Source organism: Gossypium hirsutum, chromosome D08 (genome assembly GCF_007990345.1).
Source record: "Gossypium hirsutum isolate 1008001.06 chromosome D08, Gossypium_hirsutum_v2.1, whole genome shotgun sequence".
NCBI lineage: Eukaryota > Viridiplantae > Streptophyta > Magnoliopsida > Malvales > Malvaceae > Gossypium > Gossypium hirsutum.
In genome coordinates, this window is record NC_053444.1 from 66356219 (window position 1) to 66368447 (window position 12229).

The 12229-nt window shown below is 35.8% G+C and overlaps 1 protein-coding gene across 1 annotated transcript; it reads left to right on the forward strand.

Annotated features, from left to right (window-relative positions):
* Positions 1-1057: 1057 nt before the first annotated feature.
* LOC107909056 (cellulose synthase-like protein D3) lies at positions 1058-5832 on the forward strand. Its single transcript, XM_016836432.2, has 3 exons — positions 1058-1480; positions 1988-2892; positions 3027-5832. The coding sequence occupies exons 2-3, from the start codon at positions 2024-2026 to the stop codon at positions 5587-5589; spliced, it is 3432 nt and encodes a 1143-aa protein (XP_016691921.1). The 5' UTR covers positions 1058-1480; positions 1988-2023; the 3' UTR covers positions 5590-5832.
* Positions 5833-12229: the final 6397 nt, after the last annotated feature.

Genomic DNA, 12229 nt, shown 5'->3' on the forward strand with positions numbered 1-12229 from the left:
ATTGAATACAATTTTAAAGAGTTTAAAAAATTCAAAAAGAATATATAAAATAAACTTTAGCTTCAAGTAAATATATAAATAGACAAAATGTGTAAATTTTGAGGTATAAATTTATTATTGTATCGATTAAAAATATATAAAATTGATAAAAAAATATTAATATTATAATTAATTATCTTTAAATACTTTTAAAATTTACAGATATTAAATTATTTCAAATTTTTTAAATTATATCAAAATTAAGAACCGAAAGATTCTTTCACATTTTCTTTCTCTCCTTTTTGGTCATAAAAGAGCAACCTCCTTTTTCTCTCTTTGTCCAAAACCAACACCGAACAAGCCTTGCCCATAATAATAATAATAATAATAATAATAATAAATAGTGATTGTATTATATAATTTAATATTATAATTTAAAATAATTAAAAGATTATAATTTTATATCATATAAAATTTAATGCATTTTTATATAAATTTTATATTTTCTACCCTAGTTTATCAAATGTCATATGATACTCATAATATAAATACCCAAAAAACAATGTAATATATAAAATTAGTAAGAGTAGGTTTGGATGGACGGTGCATTTAATGTAAAAACAGCGGTGGCGGTGAAATTAGATATTGTAGTGATATTGAAGCGTGAGATAAAAAGTAAGCTAAACGCACTGCACCCAATCACCCATCTAAACTCACCCTAAGAAAGATATTAACAAATCTGTTCAACACATTCATATGGTTGGATTAATCAAATCAAAAATCAATTAATATATATTTTTAAATATATATTTTAATTATTATAAAATTATTATTAATTTATTTAACAATACTAAATCAATTACCTGACAAAAAATTGATAATACAATCGATTCAATTATAGATTCAATTTTAAAAATCATAAACAATTTCCATTAAATACAGATTGAAGTGTTGATATATAAAAAAAAAATTATGACAAAAGAATCCAAAATATTATTTTTAATTTATATTTAAAAAAATCAAAATGATGGTAGGCCGGCAATGACCAACTCATAAACTTTCATGATCCTTTCACACGTTCTCTTCCCCTTCACTTCACCACTTCCAATTTAAAAAGACCCCATTTATTAAGAAAATTTCCTTTTTTTATTACAAAAATGAATCCCAACTCATCCTTACCATATACAAAAAAACACGCTCTTTTCTGATTTCATGCCTTAAAATAACCATATACTCGGCCAGTCGTGATATCTTAGTGCTTGTAGTTTTGCTTCTCACGACTTGGTCTCTTTTTCATATTTTTTTCTTACAAAGGTTTAACAGGCAACAGTTGGAGACCAACAACTCAAGAGAATCATAGAATATGAACAGTTTGAATTGTTCAGGGTTTTTATAAGGCTATGTCAAGATTGGACCAAAAAAAAGGGTTTTAAATAATATCCCTTTTTTTATAAAGATTTTCAAGTGCTTTCTTTTTGGAAGTTGACAGAAAGTATAAAAGGTGAGGTTTTATCATGTTGGTGTTGCTAATGCTATGTCAAAGATCTGTTTTTTGCTTTGTTTTTAGTCATGTTTTGATATTTTTCTTCCTTCAAGGAAAATTGGGTTTCTATTTGTTTCTTTGAAGCCTTTTTGCTTGGTTGATTGGAAAATGAGAGAGAAAGAGAGGGAAATTTTGAGATTTTGAATATAGGGTATTTTTTTAGTTTTTTTTGTGGGGTTGAACTTGAAGTTTTAGTTTTAGTTTTCAGGTATGTTTATTTGTGTTTCTTTACTTTCTCTGTGTATATTTAGTGTTATGTGAGACCTGTTTGGTTGCTAAGAAACTGTGGGAAACTAAGGAAAAAAAAGATTTAGCTATTCCATTTGTTTGCTGATTTTGACTTAATTTGAACTTAAAGTTATATATGATTTAGTTGTTTTTACTATCCATTGTTGAAATTTGCATATTTGAGTAAAATCTTTATTAGTGCTTATAGTGATAATATATTGAATTATGGAAATTCAGGATTTTTTTGGGTAATTCTCTGTTAGTACTAAAAGGATGGCGTCTAGGTCCTTCAAAGGGAGTCGATCATCTTTATCGATTTCATCGGATGCAGCTGAGTCACATAAGCCTCCGGTGCCTCCAACTGTGACGTTTGCCCGGAGAACTTCCTCGGGTCGATACGTGAGCTACTCGAGGGATGATCTCGACAGTGAGCTTGGTGGTAGTGATTTCATGAACTATACGGTGCATATACCGCCCACCCCAGACAACCAACCGATGGACCCTTCTATTTCTCAGAAGGTTGAAGAGCAATACGTGTCAAATTCACTTTTTACCGGTGGATTCAATAGTGTTACACGAGCTCATCTTATGGACAAGGTGATCGAGTCCGAAACAAACCATCCCCAGATGGCTGGTGCAAAGGGATCTTCATGTGCAATTCCTGGGTGTGATGCAAAGGTGATGAGCGATGAACGCGGTCTAGATATTCTCCCTTGTGAGTGTGATTTCAAAATCTGTCGGGATTGTTACATTGATGCGGTGAAAACTGGGGGTGGAATATGCCCTGGGTGTAAGGAGCCGTATAAGAACACGGATCTCGATGAAACAGCTGTGGATAGTAATACCAGGCCACTTCCACTACCTCCTCCGAGTACGATGTCCAAAATGGAGAGGAGATTGTCTTTAATGAAGTCAACAAAGTCGGCCCTGATGAGGAGTCAAACTGGAGACTTTGATCACAATCGGTGGTTGTTTGAGACTAGAGGGACTTATGGTTATGGCAATGCTATATGGCCAAAGGATGGTAACCTAGGAAATGGAGACGATGATGAAGCTGCTGAGCCAACAGAGTTGATGAACAAACCGTGGAGGCCTCTCACTCGGAAATTAAAAATACAAGCAGCCATTCTGAGTCCATATCGGTATTGTCTCCATTTCTAGATCATCGAACATGTTATATTTCTTCACTATGTCACATCTTTGAATATTTGCATCTTTGTTGTTGGTCTTCCGTCATTACCTTAACTTTGCTTGCAATGTCATATTATGCCTGCAGGCTTTTAATATTTATACGAGTTGTTGTCCTTGGCTTGTTTTTGGCTTGGAGGGTCACCAATCCGAACAAAGATGCGATATGGCTATGGGGAATGTCTGTTGTTTGTGAAATTTGGTTTGCTTTTTCATGGCTTCTCGACCAACTGCCCAAGCTCTGTCCGATTAATCGTGCTACGGACCTTAACGTGCTGAAGGAAAAATTTGAAACTCCGAGTCCTAGCAACCCTACTGGAAAGTCTGACCTTCCAGGAATCGATGTATTTGTCTCTACTGCGGATCCTGAGAAAGAACCACCTCTTGTCACTGCAAACACTATCTTGTCAATTCTAGCCGCCAACTACCCCGTTGAAAAACTTGCTTGTTATGTTTCTGATGACGGAGGAGCACTTTTAACGTTCGAGGCTATGGCTGAAGCAGCGAGTTTTGCTAATGTATGGGTTCCTTTTTGTCGTAAACATGATATTGAACCAAGGAATCCGGAATCTTACTTCAATTTGAAGAGGGATCCTTACAAGAATAAAGTCAAACCAGATTTTGTTAAGGACCGACGGCGAGTTAAACGTGAATATGATGAATTCAAGGTCCGTACCAATGGTTTGCCGGACTCCATTCGCCGTAGATCCGATGCCTTTCATGCAAGGGAGGAAATCAAGGCAATGAAGCTTCAGAGACAGAACAGAGGGGATGAACCTATAGACAGTGTGAAAATCCCGAAAGCGACATGGATGGCTGATGGAACTCATTGGCCCGGGACTTGGTTGAATCCATCAACCGATCACTCTCGGGGTGACCATGCTGGTATAATACAGGTGATGTTGAAACCTCCAAGTGATGAACCACTACATGGAACTGCTGAGGATGGGCTAATTGATCTCACTGATGTTGATATTCGTCTCCCGTTGCTTGTTTATGTTTCTCGTGAGAAGCGCCCAGGCTATGATCACAACAAGAAGGCAGGTGCCATGAATGCCCTGGTTCGGGCGTCTGCAATTATGTCGAATGGTCCATTTATCCTGAACCTCGACTGTGACCACTATATCTACAACTCTCAGGCAATGAGGGAAGGCATGTGTTTCATGATGGATCGAGGAGGTGACCGCCTTTGTTATGTCCAGTTCCCTCAGAGGTTCGAGGGTATTGACCCTTCGGATCGATATGCCAATCACAATACTGTTTTCTTTGATGTGAACATGAGAGCTCTTGATGGTCTTATGGGTCCTGTCTATGTCGGAACTGGATGCCTCTTTCGAAGGATTGCACTTTATGGCTTTGACCCGCCTCGATCAAAAGAACACCATGCTGGTTGCTGTAGTTGCTGCTTTGGTCGTAGCAGGAAGCATTCTTCAATTGCACACACCCCGGAGGAGAATCGTGCGCTGAGAATGGGTGATTCCGATGATGAAGAGATGAACCTCTCGTTGCTTCCAAAGCGGTTCGGGAACTCAACATTTCTCATTGATTCAATTCCAGTGGCGGAGTTTCAAGGTCGTCCCCTTGCGGATCATCCAGCTGTGAAGAATGGGCGCCCGCCTTGTGCTTTAACTATTCCTCGTGAACTTCTAGATGCCTCAACTGTTGCTGAGGCAATCAGTGTTATTTCGTGCTGGTACGAGGACAAGACTGAGTGGGGACAGCGTGTTGGGTGGATTTATGGTTCCGTTACCGAAGATGTGGTCACTGGATATAGAATGCACAACAGAGGATGGAAATCAGTTTATTGTGTGACCAAACGTGATGCTTTCCGTGGAACCGCTCCGATCAATCTCACTGATCGACTTCACCAAGTCCTGCGTTGGGCTACTGGCTCTGTTGAGATCTTCTTTTCCCGTAACAATGCTCTCCTTGCCAGTCCACGAATGAAGTTATTGCAGAGGATTGCATATCTAAACGTCGGAATCTACCCCTTCACCTCGATTTTTCTGATTGTTTACTGCTTCCTTCCCGCACTTTCCCTCTTCTCCGGCCAGTTCATCGTGCAGACGCTCAATGTCACTTTCCTTACATACCTCCTCATCATTACGGTAACTCTTTGTTTGCTTGCCGTGCTAGAAATCAAGTGGTCCGGCATTGAGTTAGAAGAATGGTGGAGAAACGAGCAGTTTTGGTTAATTGGGGGCACAAGTGCCCATCTTGCTGCTGTGCTTCAAGGGCTATTGAAAGTGATTGCTGGGATCGAGATTTCGTTCACTTTGACATCAAAATCTGCGGGGGACGATTTGGATGATGAGTTTGCTGATCTCTACATTGTCAGATGGACGTCCCTGATGATACCACCGATAACAATCATGATGGTCAACTTAATAGCGATAGCGGTCGGGTTTAGCCGAACAGTTTACAGCGTCATACCTCAGTGGAGCCGTCTGCTCGGTGGAGTTTTCTTCAGTTTTTGGGTTTTGGCTCATCTCTATCCCTTTGCTAAGGGGCTTATGGGAAGAAGAGGGCGTACGCCTACCATCGTTTTTGTATGGTCGGGTCTTATTGCCATTACCATATCCCTCCTTTGGGTCGCAATAAATCCCCCGTCCGGTACTAACCAAATCGGAGGCTCGTTCCAGTTCCCTTGATCCAACATTCTTTACGCTAAGGCGAACCGGTTCAATGACATTCCTTCATTCTTTCCTTTTTCCCGTACAAGCCGATTATGCCTGTGAAAATACCAGTCATGTTCTCTATATACATGTCCTTGCTGATGTTTTTATATGGATTACTCAATTGTACCTCAATTTTTTTTTTTTTGTTTACGGATAGCCGTTTTTATATGCTTAAATTGTTTACTTTCGAAACATGGATTGATTGATGAGCAAAAACCGAATTCAACTGTCGTCTTATAGTAAGAAAAACAAACTTGGATACTCTCTAGAATTGAAGAAAAAATATTGTACATGTTGAGATTGGAATATCGTATTTTCACCGTACTTTTATAAAAAAATTAAATAGTAGGATGATATATGTTCATGTTCTTTTATATTGATAACAATGTTTATGCCAATCGAGTTAAGTTTCAATCGACAAAATCAACGTACATTTAACTATTTTGAATTTTATATTTTAAAATATTATGTAAGTTTTATTTTTAATTGACATAGTAAAAGAAGATTTACTCATAAATATTGATTACTAACCTTAAACCCAAATTTTAACCAAGTATACAATAATTAAATGATTAATGTTATGATTATCTATATAATATATTTTAATTTATTGTTTAATATAAAAATATATTAAATTTACCTATTAATTATATTTATGCAAGTAACATAAGCTATTAATTAAGAAATTACAAAGCCTTTATTTCTTTTATTTAATCAATACTCATTTTATGTGTTTTAATATCTTGATTAATAGTTTATGTTACACGCAGGTAAATATAATTTATACTAGTAAAATTCTGATGTTTTAAAATTTTTAATTATTGCCGAAAAGAAGTTTTAAAAGGTGAAAAATAAATTTAGAAAATAGAGTAAAATTTTGCTATATGTATATATCAAGAATTTAGAATAAATAACATTGTAGATACTGCAGCTCACATGACTTTTTGTGTCAGCATGTGAAAGTATCTCTTTATTTCGAGAGGTGAGCAATATCTTGCTATTGTTATTGCTATTCCTTTCTGCAGGTTTTAGAGTACTCCAAAGCCTTACTCCAAATATCATCAATTATCACTAAATATTTTCTATCCTCCGTGAAAGTAAACAACGTCTATGCTGATTCTTCCTCCATTTTCTTCCTATCATCTTTATCTAAAATTTTGAAACTAAATAAAGTATTTTCTCAATTTTTCTTTTTGGTACCGTTGAGAAACGTATACCTAGGCTAAGTACTTGAATGACTAATGACTTGGCTATACCGATATATTTTCTTGGCAAGAGTGATCTTTCCTAGACCACCCATTCCACATACGGAAACAACCTTTAGTTTCATGAGTTTCCTCGTCAACGAGAAGGGAGACTAATTTCTTGATATCAACATCCAATCCAACAACATTCTTATCCATGATGTGAGGATAAGGCCGCCTTGATTCTCAGCTTCGAGTTGAAGAACTTGATCCTTCTCCATTATCCCTTAACTTTATTACATCATGTCTTTAATTATCGAGCCAATTCTTTAATTTTGACTGTGATTCCACAGAGCAAACATCCCTCTTTATGGAAATAAGTGATGCAATTTTGAAAAACTAGCTTTCCTTTTAGATGCAAGTTTGAGTAAAAAGCTCTCTGATCTCAGTAACATAGGTAGGCACCACCTCACTGTCTAACTTTTCTTGCATCAGCCACTTTTAAGAAGCCTTGCATCCATTTCAGCTCCCTTTCTAAACTTTCAACTTGGTGATCGACCCCCCACAAAGAGGTTACCTGTTGAGTTAGCATGCCAATTGATTACAGAACACAAATCCATAGATTTTCTCTATATTTTCAACACTGATTTTTCTCATATGTACCTATTGCTTCTTTCCAGGAAAACAAATATAAAGAAGCAATTCATCCATTTTTTTAATTAATCCAAACTACGCATAATTACTTATTTTACCTTTCAATTTTATAAAATAAAAAAAAGTTATTTTTTGCTTTTAATTTAATTTATAAAATCAATCCAAAATAAATGAAAAAGACAACACCTGTTAACTTTATTGATGTGTCATAGACATGAAGTGCCACATTGATGCTACATTAACATTTAATTAATTTTTAAATTTTAAATTCAGAAAAAAATTATAAAAATAAATTAAAAATTATTAAAAGAATTAATATGTAGTTTACCACCTAAACTTATATGGTGTCATCAAGGTTGGTATTCCACACTAACAATGTTAATTTTGTTAATGTGGTACTGATGATTAATCTTATAATGATACGTGGCAGTCTCTAAATATGACACATGATAGATAAATTAAAAAATATAAATTTTTAGATAATTTTAAATACCAACTAAATATTTTTAAACCAATTTAGGGACAAACCGAAAACAACGCATTGTATTGTAATTTGATTTTGTAATTAATAATTTAATACTTTTTAATTACATCATAACTCAAAGAACAAAGTCTATGAAAAGAGATTAGTCCAAAGGAAAAAAAAATGGATAAGGGCTAGAACAAGCAATATTAGGAAATCCTCAATTAAATATATCAAGCAAGTAAAAATAAGATGAGCTCAAACCCAAATATTTAAAAAAAATTAATGTTGGTTTAATTTGCATAATTAGTTGCGGTAAAAATGGAAATGATAATTAATTTTTGCATGTTACTTTTATTTTTGTTAATTTAATTATCAATATGTATTTAAAAAAATAAATTGAACCCTAAAAATTAACAAGAAAAATCAACAAGAGAAAATAATATATATTGTTTATTATTATAATCACTTATTCTTATCGTGACATTATAGAAAATGATTTAATTATAACTCATACTAATTTTGATATGTTCCTTAAATATGACCATTTAATGGTCCAAACACAGATTCTACAGAATTCTCTACATTGGCGCAATCACATTTTCCAGAGACACAAGTGCATGTAGAAGGAGGTGGACAACCAGGAGAACCGCACTGATTTATGCAATCTTTGCTACTCGTACAACTCAAAGACCTAGCATTCACATTATTCAAAGTACCTGCAAAAATATATTAAAATTCTTAAAAGTAATCTACAAAAAATATTAAAAATAGGAAGATAATTTTAGATACCAAAAATCTTATTTAAAAAAATAAATTACTAAAAATTAAATAAGAAAAAGTGTGGATAAATATATACAAAGAGTAGAAACGAAGAGGAGGAGCAAGAAAACTATAGTCGTGGCTGATGGCTTCATTTTTTGTTTCTACGCTAACGATATTACAAAAGCTTTCTTTTAGGTTTTATGATCCTTAAAATAGAAATCTAAGGGTTATATAGGCAAGAGTGAAGAGAAAGTTTAGGAAAGAAATTAGCCAATTTATTTAGATAATGTCATTTTTCTGAATAATTTTATACTTACCAAAATGTGATTTTATTTTATATTTAATTACCCAAAATTCTACCCAATAATATTTACTTTCCAAAATTAAAAAATACGTTCCATCATAAATAAATGCCATTCCATTTTATATTTTACTTACCAATTTCATTTTTTAATAATATTTACTTTCCAAATTTAATTTCATAAAATTAACATTTTGTGTTACTATAGTTGCAGGGACTTTATTATTGATTTTTTTTTTGCATGGAATGATCGAGAATTCTTTGATGTTGGACTTGCAATTTTAGTGTTTTTCGTTGTATTATATCTCTTAATTGATTCTTGCATGGAGACGATTTAGAAGATTTGGATTTGTGTTCTTTGAACGTAGATTATTTCTATAGAGAAGATGAATACTTAGCCACAATTTGGGGTTCAAATTTGAATTTGTGTTAATATTTTTAAAATGTTATGAGGCTATCACATAGCACTATGCTATTGGTCGTCAGTACCACATTAGTGTACTTTAACAATATTAGTAAGGTATCTCCATATGTATTAATCTTAATTAAATTAATGTTACATAATAATATAATTATAATTACATTTATTTAAAGCAAGAGTCGTGTAATTTTTTAAATCACATCAACATACCTTTATTCTAATAAAGTGGTGCACAACCACACAATCCATGAGAATTGAGTCTCAAGTATGGGATCAGTATGAATCACAGTCACATTAAAATCAACGATAACAGTGGTAGCATTTAGAAAATAAGTCTTAAGTAGTGCAAACCCTTTTGCTATCCTAAATTTTCCTCTTCCTCCGACCACCACAACTTCACGTTCAGTATTTGTTATCGGATTCCTCGAAAATAGGCTTATAGAGCTGCCTTTGAACTTACCCTTAGTAAATCCAAAATCCACATACATCACACCGGTGGTTGTATTTCCACCAACCGTGAGTGCAAGGCCCTGAGCATTGCCAATCACCTCAGAGTTATCCTCAAGACCTATATTTAGAATATCATCAATGGCATATAGGGTACCAAATGGGAGTGATGAAATGTTAGCTTGGGCTACCTCCACTGCTAATGGGTTTTTACCGCCGAGAGTTTCATGCAAAAAGAAGTGAAGATGGGTGACCTTGACCGCCTTGTGTCATATGGTAGGCTTTGCGAGTAGTATTGGCCCTGCACTGTCATCTTGGAGAGGCAGACCATGAGAAACCTAGTCGATACCAATGTTCCTTTCATTTTGTTACTTCATTTTTTGTTAACAAAATGGAAACTTTATACCTATTTGTTGATACCAATGTTCCTTGATGATAATACCTATTTGTTGTGGAGGCAACAGGTACTTTTGGGACTAAAAGCACATACGCTTCAAGGTTTCTTGGACTCGCAGCAACCTCCTCCTGATCAGTTTATTTCTGATGGTAATGGTGGTCTTTAGGCAAATCCAGAGTTTGAGCGTTTTGAACAACAAGACAGTGTGCTTGCATCGTGGTTGTTGTCTTCGATTAGTCAAACTGTCCTTCCTCATTTCATTGGTATGGACACCAGTGCTAAGATCTGGAATGCTGTTCTTGCTTTATATGGCAGTCAAACTACCTCTAAATTAATGTCATCGAAGGTCCCTGCACTCCCAACGCAAAGGTGATTTGAGTATGAAGGAGTTCTTTGTGATATTTTGGCCAGTTGCGGTGAAGTTATCAGCGAGCGCGAGCATGTTACAGCAATTTTCAATGGTCTTTCTGCTGAATACGAATCTGTTATCTCCATTGTTACAGCAAGTTAGGTGCCCTACACAGTTCAAGGAGTCACGTCCATGCTACTTGATACTGAAACTCAGCAGCAGGTTGTAAATTGTGATATCTCAAGCTCGGCAAACACGGTGTCTCATCAGAATCCAGAACCTACTATTGTTGATAATGGTTCAATACCTGCTTATAGACCATCTTCTACTTCTCGGGGGCGTGGTCGAGGGCGTTTCTCTAGCTCACGGATTCAATGCCAGTTATGTGGAAAACCTGGGCATCTAGTCGACCGATGCTATCATCGTTTTAACTCCTCCTACAAAAGTAAATAACTATCGCCCTCCCCCTTAAGCAAACTTTTGTATGGTCAGTTCCAGTCCCACTACAGTACCTTGGTCACCATCTTCTCAGAAAAATGTTCAGTGGTGTCCACCAGGTTGGTGTTTTCCAACTCATCCTTCATCTATCTGGCCTAACTCGTTTATTGGTAGCCCTTCCTAACAGGTCAACATGCCTTCCTCTGGCATAGCACAATCTTAGGCTTATGTGGCCACTCCTGAAACAGTGGCTGATAACTCCTGGTACCCGGACTCAGGTGCCACACATCATCTTACAAATTCATCTACTTCACTTGGTGACAGTAAATCATACAAAGGACCAGGTATGGTGTTTGTTGGCAATGATTCAGCCCTTCCTGTTCTGTCTACAGGGCAATCGTCACTAATCACTCCATCTCGACCATTGTACATGAGATCTTTGTTGCTTGTTCCTAGCATTACTAAAAATCTTTGGTCTATGTCAAAGTTTGTTAAAGATAACAGGGTGATGTTTGAGTTTTTTCCCACTCAGTGTCAGGTACGTGATTTGCAGACTAGAGAGGTTCTCCTGACGGGTTCTGTACATCATGGCTTATATCGGCTTCATCTCCATAAGCTTCCTGAAGGTAGGCTGTCTTCTAAGCATGCTCAGTGTCTTACAGTTAGCAAAATGCTTTCTTTAAATGTTTGGCATGCTCGGCTAGGGCACCCCTATTGAGCTATACTTACAAAAGCTCTTTCACGATGTAATATTCAGTTTACTGATAATAATAAGTTTGTTGAGTGTGTTGCTTGCCATTTGGGTAAAGAGCATAAGCTTCCTTTTACCAAGTCAAACACTACATACAACTCCCCCTACAGTTGATAGTTGCTGATGTTTGGGGACCGGCCCCGATTGTGTCCAACGGGTTTCATTACTATGTTGCTTTCACTGATGCATACTCTCGCTACACATGGTTTTACTTCTTGAAGAGTAAGTCCGAGATCATTATTGTGTTTCCTTAGTTTCATCGCCAAACTGAATGAATACTTGGTGCAAAACTTCAAGTGTTACAAACAGATGGGGGTGGGGAGTTTCAAGCATTAAGGCACTATTTAGCTCAGTAAGGGATTGTCCAGCGTCTCTCTTGTCCTTACACATCTGCACAGAATGGTCTTGTCGAGCGCAAACACAGACAGCTGGTTGAAACAGGT